Source organism: Barbus barbus (genome assembly GCF_936440315.1).
Source record: "Barbus barbus genome assembly, chromosome: 17".
NCBI lineage: Eukaryota > Metazoa > Chordata > Actinopteri > Cypriniformes > Cyprinidae > Barbus > Barbus barbus.
In genome coordinates this window covers 4,347,148-4,365,124 of record NC_136745.1, presented here as the reverse complement: position 1 = coordinate 4,365,124, position 17,977 = coordinate 4,347,148, and the positions used below count along the sequence as shown (strand labels likewise).

At 38.0% G+C, this 17,977-nt stretch overlaps 1 protein-coding gene across 3 annotated transcripts in view; it reads right to left on the bottom strand.

The window, feature by feature from the left end:
* The window catches only part of LOC306883686 (vascular endothelial growth factor receptor 3-like), a 68,927-nt gene that overhangs the window by 35,280 nt on the left and 15,670 nt on the right, over window positions 1-17,977 (bottom strand). For all 3 annotated transcript variants that reach the window (XM_079439086.1, XM_079439085.1, XM_079439084.1), the window contains 3 exons: window positions 8,173-8,269; window positions 6,614-6,888; window positions 1,724-1,851 (listed from right to left, as the gene is read on the bottom strand). In XM_079439086.1, coding sequence (XP_079295212.1) covers window positions 1,724-1,851; window positions 6,614-6,888; window positions 8,173-8,269 — 500 coding nt within the window. The remainder of the gene's footprint in view (window positions 1-1,723; window positions 1,852-6,613; window positions 6,889-8,172; window positions 8,270-17,977) is intronic.

Genomic DNA, 17,977 nt, shown 5'->3' with positions numbered 1-17,977 from the left:
GGCCGCCACCCGCACACTTCTCTCCAGAACCCTTGACGGGAAAAGGGAACAGTGCGGAAAACACTTGGGGTTCGCGCGCATGCAATACACAGGGGATGAGAATCCTTGCCTGATATCATAGCTCCACAAGCACAAGGGCGCGGGGCGTCTTTCCCCTTCACGCCCTCGCTTGCAGAACTAACATTCGCCATCAAGCCGCTAAGCTCACCACAACGTGTCGCTCAGAAAAGACAGACAAGAGAATTCGTCGTAACAAGTTATTTTGCTCGTTTATCCCTTAACAATAATTTTCACCGTGAAGAGAAAAACACTGCTTTCAGAAATATCCGCGTTCTGCGACGTACCTTGACAGCTCGTCTAGGAACAGTTATGCAGCTAATCCTGAAAAGAGGTACAGAAAATATAGCTTCCAAGAGATCTTCACGGGGAAGAGAACGAAAATGAGGTAGGGGCCGTCATGCAGTGATATATATTGGGGAGGCGGGACTCCCGCATCACTGTCGTGATTGGTCTGTCAACTGACAGACGTTATGTAATTAGTGCTTCCATGCCCGAGGCGATTCCCATATTGGGATACCGAAAGAATGTTTGAAAGAGAACCACTGTCTATTGTCAATACCATAGATATGTATGAAGCAAAGCTCACATAGAAGTCACTTTCAGACCAAGTAGTTTTCTATTGGTCAGCGCAATAAATTCACATGACCAATTTAAAAATGAGCAAGCACCGCACTGAAAAAATGTTTTACCCTCACATGGATTCCTATTGAAATGACTGGATTTTGCCTATGAAATTTTGCAGAGCAAATGCAACACAAACTAACTACTTTAGTCTAAGGCAGGAAGCTGAGGCAGAAATCTAGAGACTGAATGAAGCACAATTCAAGTCTATTCAAGTCACACTTACTGCACCTAATTTGCTTTAAACTGAAAATTCTGTCATTGTCTTTCCCACCTCATGCCTCCTGTCCATGCAATCAAATTTATGGTTATCATGGTTGTCAAATTCTGCTGCAATTAGATAAAGTCTAGTCATGGTCTGAAAAAACTGAAAACAATTCTTAAGATATTTGAAAATATTATTATTAATATTTTGGAATACTGAAATGTTATTTGGCTTCTTGGAAATATTAAGGTGTTGTGAGATTTCACACCCGTCTATGTGACAGGCACGTGCTCTGTTTACAAAAGAAAGAGTTGAGGGATCAGGATTAGCACTTTTTAGCCAATCATAAAATGAACCAGTTTCATATATTTTGCATATGTGCAATTGCTGACATTGGTTTGCCTGATGTGCAGAGAGGGTGAATGGCTGATGCTACAAAATGGTGGAAGTAGCAGAAGGCTGAAATCAGTTACAGCACATTTAAAGATGTCTAAAGAAGTTTATTTTAACAAAGTATAAACAGGCCTGTATCTTTCTGCCCCATTTCAACACTACAGACTTTGCCCAGTAAACCCAGCCCATAAAGTATGATTACCTGGAGAACAACCAAGTTGCTAAAATTCTGGAGGAAAAAAAAAAGTTTATTTAAATTACTGTTAATTTCCTTTGGCTTGGAAAGCTATGTCACTTGAGTCAGCTAAGGGCTGAAGTTACACTGCATATACAGTAACTGTAATTATCCTGGGTTAAATCTCTAAAATAATACAAAAACAAACAAGTCTCCTAATCCATTTTTGCAGAAACTGAGATCAGGTGAGTTGCTGTTGGAGGACCTACCGAGAAGAGAGAGACTTTCAGGTCAGGATCTGAAACCAGGCATGGCACTTCAACGTGAGTTTGAGAATTCGTTATGAAGATGGTCTCCAAGTCGTTCTCATTTCTCTTGATGAATGGATGCTGTGGGTCTGTTTGTTTGAAGAAAAGTTAAATTAGTTTAGTTGTCTTAAGTAAATATTAGTTATATTTTTCTTAAGTAAAACCTGCCCCAGGAAGTACAGTGCAACTTTTAGGGCCCTTTGGATGATACAATGATATTAAACCTACATAAAACAGATAACACAGATTTTCCAACAGATTTACCATAAGTTTTAAAAGCAGAAATTTGAAGCTTCTATTTTTTAAATGTATTTACTTGAATTGTTTGGAATTTGAGCTGTAATGTTGGTGGATCAACTTCTGGTTATGTGTTATGGACATAATTTCAGTGGGCAAGGGTGGTCCACGTTCTAACACATGTAACGTTTAAGGTCAGAATCATACATACACAAGTATGCAAATATGGTGATAAACTTGCATACTCAAGGGGTGATAGAGTTTGTCGATCTAAAAAAAAGATATTGACTTTAACTGGTTGAGCAAGATTGTCTTCAGATTGTTGCTCCATCATTATAGCATTTGACCTGAAATAGAAAAAGGACAGTAGAAAGAAACTGTGTATGCTAATGATTGCTATAGATCCCTTTGCTGTAATGCTGAGAATGCTGCAAGCACCTGCAATGCGTTATAAATTGTGGTCTGACACCAGCTGCGCTTGTGAAGCTAGAGGCGTTTGTATTCACAGACTTGCATAGAGTAGATGGTAATACTTCAAATTATACTAAATTACATTTGCTTCCTAGACCAATATGTATGTGTGTGACTGAACACACATTTTTCAAAATGATTTTCTGTGCCAATCAACAGCATGTCACAGACCTTGTTGATAAAGCTTTAAAGTATTTAACTCAGAATAAAGCCAAGACATCACATTCTTTTAGTCTGTGGATGATCCGAAATATCTAAGAGTGCAAATTTTTATGACACCGCTCTATCAACAGTCTCTAGAACGCTCCTTAAACCACTTAATAACAGCCTTTTGTCTTGGTCAGCATGCATATGTGTGGGATGCTAAACAAACCTCTCCAGCTTTCACTTTCAGTGGGAGGTCACAGCGCTGTTTCGAAGCCTTTCTTTGTACATCACCTGGTGATGCCTGCATCTCTAAAGCCATCATTATTCTAACGAGTGTGATTTTTCCTCACGTAGCTTAAAGCAATCACTCCAAGCTGTCGGAGTCCAAACAAAAGGATTGTATCTTGAGGTTTATGTTTCTGCCCCGCGGTGGTCTGCATGTACAGACGTAATAGGAAAAATATACAACTCCTGCACAGTTATGGTGCATCACCATAAATCATCTTCAGGAGGTGAATTGCTTTTTTGAGGGTGAAGAGACTGGGAGGCACTGGAGGGCATGACATGTAGCTATAATGCCGACAATTCCGAGAGGCAGCGGGACCTATAAGCGGTTAACTGAAGCCACATGCCGCGAAGTGCCATTCTGCTTTATGCTCACTGCTAATTTATAGCTGTGATTTCAGCTGGCTCAGATCAACCCCCTGGTAGGAGGTGTGGAAACTGTTTCGTATGGAGTCAAAACAATGCCGCATATATTTGCAAGAGAATTGAAGTATTGCAACAAAAAATACAGTTTTGCAAACGAAAATGGAAAAAAATGCTTTTTCTAAACAAAAATAAAGAATTGCAAAATAAAATTAAGTATTGTGAGATAAAAAAGTTTTCTAAATAAAAATAAAGAACTGCAAAATATAAATGAAACAGAGCAAAAGCAATGATTTTGCAATACATATTTTCCATGGCCATATTTACTAATTTATTTGCAACGCTGCTTTTTTATTGCATTTCAGTCAAGTCTGAGCTTGCAATACCGTTTTCCACTTTGCGCTTCACGTTTCTGCGCATCTAACTTTGTGGCTCTGTTTTGACATGGGGGTGGAGTCAAGGGATGAGGGCGTGTACAATAGGCCTGGGTATGCCTCCCTGGAAGTGACGTCATCGGCCTGAGACACAGATCACAACTGTTCCAGGCACTGTCATTGAGCAGAGGCATGCGGGTGGATCGTTTCCTTTTATTCACTAGCTTTAAAACATGCATGTTTTCATTTTATTAACAAATGTATATGTGTATTAGCAGCGTTTGCCCACGTTAAAGAAGTTGTTAATATGAACATCTGCTGTTTATTTCTCTCAATGTGGACTTATTTTTTCCACTGAAATAAATGTTTTTGTTATTACACAGATTAAAGTACCGTTGGGTACCGGTACCGTACCGTTTCAAATGTGAACGGTACCCAACCCTAATCAAGTGCCAATGTCTGTCAAGCTCCAAAATGGCCAAAAAGCATGTCTATTGAAGTCATACACTAGTTTTGTGCAATGCACAGTCCAAAATATAAGTTGTTCTTCAATGATACAATGTTGTTTTGGCATTAATGATGCCCAACTAATCCAAAACAAAGCAACCACCATGCTCTTCCAGGTGTGCCGACAAACTATTTTAAAATGTGAACACAGGATAAATGTGAACTTCACTGGATTGTAGGCATTACATTTACAGTCTGTCCTGTTTTTTTTTTTTTGGTCACCATAACCTGCTGCGTTTGTGGTTGAACTATTTCTTTAATCCAGGCTTCAATGTTGTCTGCTGAAATGTTTAGATCAGGGGTAGGCAACGTCGGTCCTGGAGTGCCGATGTCCTGCAGAGTTTAGCTCCAACCCTGAAAAAAAACTCACCTGCCTGTAGCCCTAGTAATTCTGAAGACCTTGATCAGCTTGTTCAGGTGGGATTGATTAGTACTGGAGCTAAACTCTACAGGACAGCGGCACTCGACATTGCCTACCCCTGGTTTAGATTAATAACATGGGCAGTTTCATAGTTAGTAGGCCTGGATTCAAAAACCTTTTCCCAGAAAAATGTACAAGTGAAATGACTTAGTTTTGAAAAAAATATTTTTGCTGATAAGGCCGATTCATTTATGAAATCAAGCTTGACACAAGTTTATTAAACTGTAGCTAAACTCTTATCCACAATACTGAGGAGATAATATGCTCACGCCATCAAACTCAAAATGAATATTCTTCCTTATAAATGATAAGGTGGACACTATCAGGGTAACAGTGAATGTACTTTCTCTGTAATGGTGATATCAGCAGATTTGGCATTGTGTAAATTTCTTTATTACATTCTTATCTTTAGTTTATTTAGTATAAAAGCTCTTTCCTAATCCCAGGCCGTCTCAGGGTAAACCAAACATGTTTTAAGCGTGTTCATGTGTAATCTTCTCTGACCTTTTGAAGAGGGCTGATGTTTTGAATGAGATGTTTATGATGTCTTTGTCTGTTACCCAAAGAAAATAGAAACTTTAGACAAAGATAGCCTGGCCAAGCATTCTTTGAAGGGAGTCAAATAAAAATGGGATTTGTGATTTGGTTTGCCTCAGGAAAATGCCACAAAAGGGACCAGACATTGATATTCAACTAAATTGAACTACTTTTAAAGGTTAAGTATGTATTTACACAAATAAGCTAAAGAACAAAGAAGAATTGCAGTCCGTTTGTTCCAAACTTTAACATTAACTGCAGCCTCATTCTAACAACAACATTTAAGCACCATTTGAGTCCTCATAGCTTCTCCTGATACTTCCTACTACTAATTACTTACAGTACATCATTTACATTACTTTAATGACTGAGCTGTTCTCAGTGTTATGCATGCCCTGAAATGCATATAAAGTAGCATTTGTCCTTGCACTTCCACAACATTTCCTCACTTTAGAAATAACTTTAATGATATAATACAGTGCATACAGAAGTAATATTACAATGTTTTGATCACACTATCTTTATCAGTATTTCATTATGTTTATGTTTAGTAACTTTAGAAGTACATACCAGCTTATTCTACTAACCCTAAACATAACCTTCTGTAAGTCTACTAATAGTCTAATGAGAGTAGTTGATATGTAGTTACATAAAGTTATTTGTAGTTAGTAGAATGTCTAAAGTGGACAATCAAAATAAAGTGTAACCTATTCAGAAATGTAACAGCATCGATACAAAACATGATTTTATATATTACAGCTATATATACAGGGATGTACATACATTTTTGGATTACACAAGTTATTTTGGTCACGCATGTTTATGTCACCAGAGGTCACGCCACCAGAGGTCACTCTTCTATCACATTGTCTCTCACACCACACAGACTGTTATACATTACCCTGGACTGCATTTCCCATAATCCATTGCACTGACAACACACACACAGCTGATTGCACTAATCACCCTCAAACCTGAGAATTATCACACAATCATACACCCTACTTAAACCATGGACTTCCTCTTCCTCTCTCCCAAGTATTGTCCTGCGTATAACACTCTTCTAGTGTTAGCTGCTCTACCGAGCCTTTCTGTGTTTATGTTTAGCTCCGAGTCTGGTTCTGCGTTTAGCACTCTCCAAGTGTTAGCTGCCTTACCGAGCCAATCTGTGTTCTCTAAATCTAAGTTATTTTGTTTATCGTCTCACTTCCTGTTTCCTGCCCTTGAATTTGTGAATTAACCCTTGTCTCACCTTTTCGGACTCTTTGTATACCTCGTTTGGATTTTTGCTCAGGTTATCGGACAACCCCTCTTCTCAAGCCCTCTGGATATCGTTCGCCGATTTAAGACCCACGCTTGCCCTAAGGATTACTCCGTGTCTTGCCCCTGCCATACCTGTTTGCTGTTTATTGAACTATGCCTGTTTATGACCACGCCTTTGAATAAAGCTTGCACATGGATCCGCACGTCTTACGTCTCGTCCGTCCCGTTACAGTTTACAGATCTCACCTCGCACAAAGACAAAAATGCTGGCTGCTGTGGTCCCATCGATGATAGCTTTGATGTCCTGGTAGAAGCAGCGGTAGTATCCTGAGTCATTGGCCTGGGTGTTGGTCAGTATTAAGGTCTTACAGTAAGGTTTCCCAGGCTCCCCTTGACACTCCTTCACCCTGACTGCTCTGTGGCCCGGGGTGTCAACGGGTGACTGCTGATTCTGGCGATCAGTAAACTCCACTTTACTTAGAGACACTTCAGGCCAGCTCCAGTCCAGAATCCGCTCTCCCCTGGTGGAATGGGTCAGATAATCACATTAAAGTCAGTGCCATTCCAAATGTTTTACCAAGAACATTGGCCCATAATACACACCCATACGGTATCTGAGAGCTTGAGGGTTTAAATTCTGAGTGAAAAAGTGGTTTATACTCCAAACGTTCACCTTTTAGACAAGTCTGACTATCTCTGATTAGATAAAGTTTGAGTTTCCTCCCCCAGGCCTCTCCTTTGGTGTAAATCTGTGCAGATTTTTCATAAGCCTAAAAATTTAGAAATGTAACTGCACACCTCTCTCAATATGACATTAAGGTTTGTAGCACAAACAGAGCAGGATGGCTTGCACGCCATAATTTAATACTTAGGGTTAGAGGAGGGTGGTTGTTTAAATCCTCAATTCTAGGGTTTGAGAAATAATAATAGTAATGCTTGCCTTGATGTTTAGCAAAAAAGTTTGTGTTTTCACTTGAGAAACATAATATGCATGTCTTGAAACCTGTGATCAAGGTTTTTAGATGGAAAAGGAAAAGGCAATGACATTTAAACTGTGTTCCTCAATCGGATAATGAAAAACTGATGATTTCTGAATGCCAGCCACGAGTTTGTATAATACTGTTCATCGATCACACTGTGCGGTGGCCCAAAAATATGCTTTCCTCTCAAAGGTATATGTTTGCAACTGTTGAAAAACTATTTATTTTGGGAATTCTTGGCAAGAAATGTCTGCAAATTTTGAAGGGATTAGAGCTAAATATGTTGGATCGCCTCCCTGCATGTTCATACCACATTTATTTCTAAACTTAACCATCCAATCACTTCCAAATTCAACATTTCCCTTGTTTTTGTAATAGCTCACAGGCTTATCTGATTATTCAATCAAAAATGACCAAATCTGCATCTTCATTGTTTAACTACACATTTGATCCCATTTGGCACCAAGTAATTTAACCTAGATGCAGTAGGGCAGTCAATGTTTCATGTGTCCATGGACTTTTTTTTTTTTTAAATCAACACCAACATTTTCAGAAATAATGTATATACATTTAAAAAAAATAAAAAAATAAAGTTCAATTTAGGTTCTGTAACTGGTCCCAATCTTACCTTAACTAATTTCAATAGCTCTCTGGTGTGGCTAATTAATTTTTAAAAGTTAAAATCTTTCATATTTAATATGAGCTGCATGCATAATAATTATAAAAAAATAGTTTAAAGTTGTTTATGACAGAAAATGGTAAAAAGTTTAAGAAAGAGTTTAGTATTTAAGGTCAAGTACCCAATAAAGGATCATTTGATTGTACCTGCATGTAATGGTCAATGTGTCGTTGGTGTTAATCACGAGCTGGTCTTTGGTGTTGTCAAGGGTGGGTGGACTCATAGAAAACCCAGTCACCAGACCTACAGGAAGAGAACAGCATCACCATGAGCAAAATCTAAGAAACAGTCAAATTCCCTTTATATTCCAGGCACTAATAATGACACCAGACAGATGCTAGGATGTCGTTTCACCATGCGGTGCTGACATGAGGTCGAGTCAAGTGTGTTCTTTGGGTTTTTAGTCCAATATAATTTACATTGCAATTTAAAGTTTACACAATTTACCTATTAAAAGCATACAGAATACATGCCACACTTCATGAGCTCAGTGAAAACTCACTGAGTTTAAGGAAAACATTAACTAAATTTTGTGATCAGAAAGGGTCCATTGTCAGTAGCGAAGAAATCACTTTCAAACCAAGCAGTTTTCTGTTGGTCAGTGCAATGAAGTCACATGACCAATTTGAAACCGGTGAAAAGTCTTTCACTTTTCTGCAGAATTCCTAATTCTGTAGATTGGTATTGAAATGACTTGGGTTTCAGATTTTGTAATATTTGTTTTACTTTATTTTTGTACTGTCACTTTTTCAATATTTTTGAAGATACATTATTGCCTCCCTGGACAAAATGCACCTTGTATCATCGTTTACCTGGGACTGACTTTCCCAGCATTAGGTGTTTCATTAGATTACCCAGACAACCATCAACAGATGCGCTTTATCATTTATTACAGGACTTTTTAACTATAAGTTCCTTGAGGACATTAAAAGGCCCTTAATCTGGTTTGTGTTTCACTGACAGTGGGACAGAAAGGTCAAAAGGTCATTGTGCACACGTTAATTGGTCTAGGAGTGCTGATGGTTTAAATGTCTTCTGTTGTTCTCAGAAGACACGGGCGTATGAACATGCCACCTGGATCTAATTAACACCAAATGATGACAAGCAGGAACACTGAGCATCAAAGCCTCCAAATCACTACACAAATCACATCAACAAGTGTTACTTTATATGACAAGTTTATAGAAGGAGACTTCAGTGGAAATTAATACACAATATCCTGTCAGAAAACATCTTAATATAGAGTCTGAATTTTCCTAATGTGATATATTTCTGAGTAAGCAGGATATTTTTTAAATTTCCGACAAGGTTTTAGAAAGGCTGAATTCCCACGGTTCTCTAAAACAATTACAATACCAAGATATTGATATATGGCATTGTGTATTATATTAATTCATTTCTTATTTGTTTTTGCACATTTAAAAAAAAAACAATTCTAAAATCCTGTGTGCATTACATCTGCTTTGGTCTTAAAAATGGTCAGTTTGAGTGCAATATAATCTATCTGATTCCCAGCCCAATAGCCGGAAGGGGAAAAAACAAACATGAATTATTTTTTGAGCTTTAATAAGGTGATTTTTGTTTTGCAGAATTTGAGCAGTGGTTGAGCCAATGATTTAGGCTTAAAAATTCAAGTAAATCACATCACAATAGTAGATACAGCATGAATTAAACTCACAGTCACAACCAAAACAATTTTACAATTTCACAATTTTAACAATTGTGTTCCTTCTAGCACTCAGGCTCTCTTTAAAAAAGCCAGGGCTGAGGTCACTGACCCCAACTTTTCACCTTTTCACCCTTAGTCCTCTAATAAAGATTAGAGGTTTCTAACAACTGTACATAACCTATAGGAATTTCTAATACTGTAGTTAACGTAGAGAGAACTATCTGAAAACAGAAAATGTGCATTATTCTCTGCTTAGACTGTCGTTACATTTTAGAACAAAAACACTTCTAACAATTTGCCAATTTTTAATCCAAAAAGTACACATTTGTTTAGTAGGAACATCTGTAACCTGAACCTTTGTTTTCAGAACAACAGCCTTTACATGACAAGACCTGAGCAAACAAAAGCTGTTGTGCAAAAACCAAAGTGAATGATAGGGATCCTCGAATACTACAAAGGATTGTCCAAATAACACAGAACTACTGCTGCAAAAGTGACAGCAAACCTTATATTCACCTTAAAGACACTGTTTCCTTAAAATATTTACTACAGAGAAATTCACAAAGACAAAACCCATGAAAGAGCTGTAAATGCTAAAACCTTAATCACAGTCACCAATGCTAAAATATGAAAAAAATGAATTCATTATAAAACCTGGACTGTTGGATCACTAAAATAACCTCCAGCATCTGCCCGACTTGAATATTTTCAAACCATTATGGATAGTTTTGGAAAGAAGAGTGAGAAGTCAGTTCCCTTCTTCAACATCTCTAAAGTGACAGATGTTCTGATAGACGACATTCTACAGAAGACCATTTAAGAACTCTTAGAAAGTTGAAAGCTGACGTCACACGTCACTGTTTTTAGGTCCAAATGCTCCCACATATCCCAAAAGCAATCAACAAATGGTACTAATATACACTCACAGTTTACTGTGGCATTCCTGAAAAAGCATTATCTTTGTGTTTATCTCCATACTGAAATCTTGAAGTTGGCCAGACAGTCATTAATCTTTTCTGAAACATTACAAAATTGGTGTCCAGGATGTCACAAGCATGGAGACTGTTGAGTACACTATGAGCTGTTAAAAATTTAGCTTAACTTAAAGGTGTGATATAAGTTGAATAGTGCTCATAAATTGCTACTGGGATAGCATTTTCACTTTGGACCCGCAAACAGTACTTTTAGAGCATTGATACGTCATGACTTAACTGATGTTCACATTATTTCGTACAGCTCCTGGCTGGCAGCTAAGGGTTATTAGTCAATAATATACTTTGAAACAAAACTTTGATTTATATAATCATATATTTTGATATGCATATTTAACAACTAAATTATTTACTAAAGAAAGACTTCTGATGAATAATTAAAACGGAGAGATTTACATTACAAGCCCAGGATAGAAAAAAACTTCTAATGGAAACTGCAAATAGGAAAATTAGTAAGAGATACAACCAAAATTCCTTTATTAATTTTGTGGTATCTGCATGATAATATATTATATGAGAAAATATAATAACAGAAAAAAGTCTTGATCTCCTGACACAAAGCCAAATATACATTTGAATGCATTTTTTTTTGTTTGAATGAATATGGACCAAGGCTGATATTATATTTCCTAGCATGCACCTATTAAACCTTACTGATGCAAAATCAAAGAGAAATGATGCAGAAAAAGTAAGAATTTTGCTTAAAACGTCAAGTTCTGTCTTACTTGTGGTTTAAATATGATCTATCGCCACATGGTTTGCTCACTTTGAACTAGAAAGATTGAGTTGCCTACACGCTGCCTTGAAAAGATTTATGACAAACATTAAGCAGCTCACAGTGTGAGCGGTCACTCCTCATCCACGGCATTTCTCATTTACTCTCCCCAGATGTGATGATGACACGAAAAAAAAAGATCCAAACTAGCAGTGCTGTGCCCAATGGACCTGGGTTTAACTCTCCACGGCACACAGCAAAAACATTTGTAAGGATGTTTGAATTGTGCAAGCGTATCTTCTGCCAAAACACAGCCCATAGACACAGCTGGACGGCACCAAGGAATGAACCGAATCAGAGACACTTGGAAGGTATCTGATAGCAGACTTACATGGAGCTTAGAGATATTAGGGCAGCATTTTGAAATCATCCAGCGTAAATTGATGATTCAAAGCTAAATTGGCATGACATGTGTGCCAGATCTCTTCCATATGGATATACATTCGTCTGGGGTGCTGACTGTTAACCTGTCTGCGTGATACAGTGCCCTCCAAAAGCATTGGAACAGTAAAGACAAAATTGCTCTCTTGGCTGTGGAGTCGAGACATTTACAAATATGATTAAAAGATTAATATGAGACAAAACTACAGAATGTCACATTTTATTATTGGGTGATTCGACACATAGATGTTTTACCAGATAAGAAGTTCAGCACTTTTAGAGTTTCATCCCTCTATCTGATGTGAGCATAAGTATTGGAACAGTTGCCTCACAGGCCTTTCTAAGTGATCAGCTGTGTCCTGTTGCATTAATTCTTCAGATATTAAAAGCAGGGAATGTGTCGTATCAGTTATATCCATTACTTCTGCATTCTGAATCTTGCATTCGATGATGATACACACAAACAGGATGAAGATGAGGGAGCTGACTTTGAGAGAAAAGCAAGCAATTTGGATGCTAAAAGAAAAGAGGAAGTCAATTAGAGCTATAGCAAAAACAAAGGGCATGGAGAAATCAAGAGTTTGGAAACCACCGGTGACACCAACAACCAACAACGACCTGATCGGCTGAGAAAACAACAGTAGTTGATGACAGACAAATCATAAAAGCTGTGAAAATGAACCCTAAAAGATGTGTCTGTAAAATCACCAACAACTTCCAGAAAGCTGGGGTGATGCTTTGACAATCTACTGTCCTCAGGAGACTTTGACACAGTATTACAGATGCTACACAGCAAGATGCAAACCTCTGACCAGCACCAAAAATAGAAAGACAAGATTAGAGTTTGCAAAAAAGCACAAAGGTGAGCCAGAAGAGTTTTGGAACTGTGTTTATGGACCGATGAGACAAAGATGAACCTTTATATTAGCAAAAATGTGGAGAAAAAAAAGGGAACTGCAATGATCCCAAGCATACAGCCTCATCTGTAAAGCATGGTGGAGGTGGTGTCATGGCATGGGCATGCATGGCTGCCTCTGGAACAGGCCCTCTCAACTTTACTGATGACTTAATGTATGATGACAGTGGCAGAATGAATTTGGAAGGGTACGAAACCATCTTGCCTACCAATATTCAAGAAAATGCCACCAGATTCATTGGGAAGTGCTTCATATTGCATCAGGACAATGACCCAAAACACCCTGCTAGTTCAGTCAATGAATTTATAAGGGCAAAAAAATGGAAAGTCTTAGATTGCCCAAGTCAATCTCCAGATTTAAATCTGATTGAACATGAATTTCACCAGCTGAAGAGGAGAGTAAAGGCAGAAACTCCCCAAAACAAGCAACAATTGGAATTGGCTGCATTAAAGGCTGGGAAAAGTATTTCAAAGGATGAGACCAAGAGTCTGGTGATGTCTATGGGTAACAGACTCACTGCTGTGATTGTGCGCAAAGCATCTGCAACTAAATAATAGCTTTTAATCTTTTATATCTGCCTTATGTTCAACGGTCCCAATACTTATGCTCACATCAATGAGTGGATGAACTCTAAAAGTGCTGTTCTTTTTATTTGATAAAACATATATGTGTTGAATAACCCAATAATAAAATGTGACATTCTGTAGTTTTGTCTCATATTCATCTTTTAATCATATTTGCAAATGACTTGACTCCACAGCCAACAGAGCAATTTTGTCTTTACTGTTCCAATATGGAGGGCACTATATATGACTAGAGAAATACATAAGCAGTTAGCAGGGGTTAACCCCTCGTACTGTATCGCTTGTTTGTAATTCAAAGCACACTGCAACAGATACTGGATGTGTGCAGTGTTTAGATACCTCCTTATTGTTTTGGGGTTTTTTAGTGTTGGGTATAAAACACAACTGGAGGCTAAATAAATTCCTGCATTAAATTCTCCACAGTGGCCTGACCAAGATGGAATTCCGGACAATGGAATTTAGAATGTGATAGTTCTGCTGTTCAGAGCTAGTTGGATGGGAGCATAGTATGAGTAATGATATTCCCTGAGCTACTGGGAATGATTGGGAAAGGCAGGGTGGGTGGTCAACTGATCATACAGCAACTGACTATGTTGACTATGTATTTTTTTATGTATTTATTAAATAATACTTTTTTGTTTAATAACTGAAAACACTTTCAATCTGAAATGTACAGTGAGTGGTGCAAAACCACATTCAGTTTATCCGAAATAGATTAACAAGTATCTGGCAAAGTTTTATTACCTTATTTGTTGTACGTATTGGTGCTAAAGAGTTAATGCTCTATCGTGTTTGAAAATAATGTACACTAAACCCCGCACTAAAATTAAACAATAATGTAAAAAAAAAAACATGAGAAAAAAATCTTTAAGCTCTTTATCAAGTGCCGTGACTCGTGACTATTTTGTTCAAGTGCAATGCTGTACCAGGTGGGCTATCGAGCAAGTTTACTAGTGTGTCAGAAAAGCCTTATAGAGATGGTTATGTGATGCAAAGATCAAAATGTATTAATTTCCAAATCATGCACTATGATAAAAGTGTTTTTGATAACAACCAAGCAAAAAATATGTTTATTAATCAATAATCTGCCCATGTAATCATACTTTGTGTGAAAAGGAATACAAGTTGTTAGTATTTTATTGTTCTAATGAACCTCTGTTGTGATTTCACAGGACTTCCTTAAAACTGACTAGTTGGTTATATGAATGACTGATTTAAAAAAAAATATGCAATTTTGCACATCCCATGAAAGTGAGTTTCAGATGAACTACTAGAGCATCTCTCTTTTGGCAGTGATTTAACTCAATGATTAGATTTAAGACTAAAATTTATATTCTGTCATAATTATTTAGTCCTTTAATAAGAGAAAACATTACAGTAATATAGCAGGCTTCAGATTAACTGGAATGACAAAGCCAAAAGGAAAATGTTAATAGTGCTGTTACATCTGGGTAGATCTGAGCACAGCAGATCTAGTGGAGTCACATGCTAGATTACATAGGTCTCTCACTGCTGTCAACTGAAAGGCACAATTTTACTCTAGATATAGATATGTGATTTGCAGAATATTCTGTTTCCTGAGTAAAGTGAGACTTTGGTGTATCCATTAGTGACAGTTAATCAACTCTGAATGTGAGCTGCTGGGAATTTTGGGAAGTAGTATGCCTGTGGAAAACAGATAAATCGTGCACTCAGGAGCAAAGAGCAGTCATTTTGGCACTTTGGAGCATGCATGCTGGATTGTTATTCACAATGGGACACATAACAGTGAGACATAAAGCCTTCAAAGGTAGTCATGTGGCAAAAGTCTTTTCCTCTGAGAACGGAAACATGGAGCCTTTGATAGGCAAATGCATTTTTTGTCTTATCCAGTAAATTTCCTGTTTTTCTGCTTGGCTTTTCATTTCACAATTTCCTTTAGTGAAACATAACAGTGAAATGCTACATTTGTATCTATCTATCTATCTATCTATCTATCTATCTATCTATCTATTATCAATGGGGTCAGATCACATCATCCCAGTCAGACAGCGGGGCACAGGGCCTGAAATAGCCGTATGTCCGGCCTACAACTGGAGGGCAGCTAGGCCACGGAACAGACCTCCTCCCTGGACTGAGGAGTCAGCATCCCACTGCTCCCCGTGGAGGACGTCGGTCAAGCCCCGGGAGGGGATGTGCATGCACATTAAAACATGAGTGAAGGAGAAAAAGCTGGATGCAATTCCTCTGTCCTCTAGAGCCAAGGCCAGGGACACGCTTTGATTTCGCTGTCACCCGTCGGGAGAGGATGAGATCCAAAAATGCGACTGTATGTCCTTTCATGCATGTCTAGCTGCCTACTTGTGGCCTTCCTATTTCCTGGCTGGGATTTGGGGTGAGGTCAGGATGTTGTGGGAGGGGAGACATCTGTGTGGGTTTCCTACATGTTGCTTTCTCATCCCTTACTAGTATTTCCTGTACCTGTGGAGGCTGCCAACAGGACGCTGTCCTCTTTCCACTGCATCGTCACATTTTCTGTCATCACTGTCATTCAGAAATTATATTCCCCATTTAGATCTATGGGAAGAGCTGTTTCTACCAATACTAAAACAGTAGGAGTCCTTGGTATGATTCAGTATTCAGCTCAGCTGAAAGTACAATCAAATTAGCCAAGATCTTTAGGGTTGTCACAGATCCCATGTGGGCCAGTGTCATTAGCTAATTGCAGCTATTATAAATCTGCTGATTCAATGATGCAGACACAGAAATGGGTATCATGAGATTACCTCACTGCGAAGGTGCGTGCAGTGGACTGAGCGCAATGGAGAATTTGGTTTTCAAACTAAAGTAAAAGACCATTTCTTAACCCATGTGCATCAATAAAAAAAAGTTACACTTAGGTCCATAGTGGACAAAAATGTCCATGTCAAAAAACGGTCATAAAAATTGGAAGCTTGGGAGCAGAGACTTAAGTGTGGTCTCGTTTTAAAGAAGACATATGGCAGATTATTGTTGAAGTAAAAAAAGTTTAAAAAGTGAAGAAAAAAAAGTTATACAGGTTTAAGTATATGAAAATTATTTATGAACAATATTTTATGTTATTTTATGAATATTTTATATATTAAACATGTTGAACTCTAAACCTGCTAGAAAATCAAAGCCATAAATCTAATGAAGTTGTGTTCCAAATTTGAGGTTGATATCTCAAAAAATGAGCTTTCAGTAAAATATTGTACCACATTTTCCCCATTAGATGCCATCAAAACTCTGCTGCTGCACACAGTGCTTGGATTTGTGATTTGCAGTAGAGTTTCTCTCTCTCAATTTTTACAAGAACACACACATACACACACACAATTGTTTTTTATGACACACATACAAACCACACTCTGACATCCATACCAACACACCCACACAATTATAGCTGCATTATTTATCCAATTGGCTCTATAATATGCAGAAGCAGAAAACAGGAATAAAGCAAGTATTTGCTTTATAGACCCTTTATAGACCAAACCTGAAAAAATGGCACTGTCACAGAACGGCCAGGCTCCAGCGTCACCCTGATCAATTGCACCTGAACTCTGATCACCTGCACCTGTTACTATCCAATTATCTCATTACCAACACACTTCAAAACCACACACCTCACCTCAGTCTGACGTCCGGTCTCATTTGTACGAAGTGGACTCCTTCATGTTAATGCTGATACCTACCTGTTACTTACTTACCTACCTGTGAACTTACCTCTTGTTCTCTCTCCGAGTGTTGTCCTCCGTGTCCTGGATCCCTGTTTGTCCTTCCTGGAGCTTCACGACAAAGCGTTGAGGTGTGTGGTCCCCGTTCAACCACGAGCTCCTGTCAGAAAACACCACGGTTCAGTGAAAGTCTCATCCCCATCATTCTACATCTCTGCATCTGATACTTACCGTTGATATCTCCTGCCTTTGCTCATCTGTCCAATAAACCTTACCTTTTTATATTCCGAGTGTACAGTCTGCTTCTGTAACGGGCACCATCTGGTAAAAAATTTAATTTTGAAGCCTTGCCAAGAGAATGAAAGCCTATTAAGAAAAATTGCATCATTTTACAGTTAAATGGCACTGCGATTAAAAATAGCAGTTTTAATGGGTTTCAATGGGGACATTTTTGTCCTTAAGGTCCTGAGTGTGAGTATTTTTGTACGGAGGGTAAAATTAATTTTTTGAAGGAAATGAGGCTGAAATATTAAAATTCCAATAAAAATAAACACCTGAGCCAAAATGTATGCAGTTGGCATTAACACAGGCACACTTATAACAAAAAACAAAACTGAAATGGACAAAAATGTCCATAAGGTCGCACAAGGGTTAAACCAGAGAAGGTTAACATGTTGATATTCTTGTAGAAAAAAACAAACATGCAAGCCCTGTCAGCGACAGCCAGTTTAGTTTACTTTTCTTTTTGTTTTCGTAAAAAAAAACCTACTGTTTTATTGTTGTTGTGCTTTTTAATTAAGAATAACAATGAATCCATCTTTGTTTTAGTCTTAAAACGTGAAAGGTGTATAGACACAAGCAAAACAGACAATTATCTTTTCTTGTAAAACGTGACACCAAGATCGCGAATTTGAAAGTGAAAGCCACGAAAAAAGGAATTCCTGTTCACAAAATTT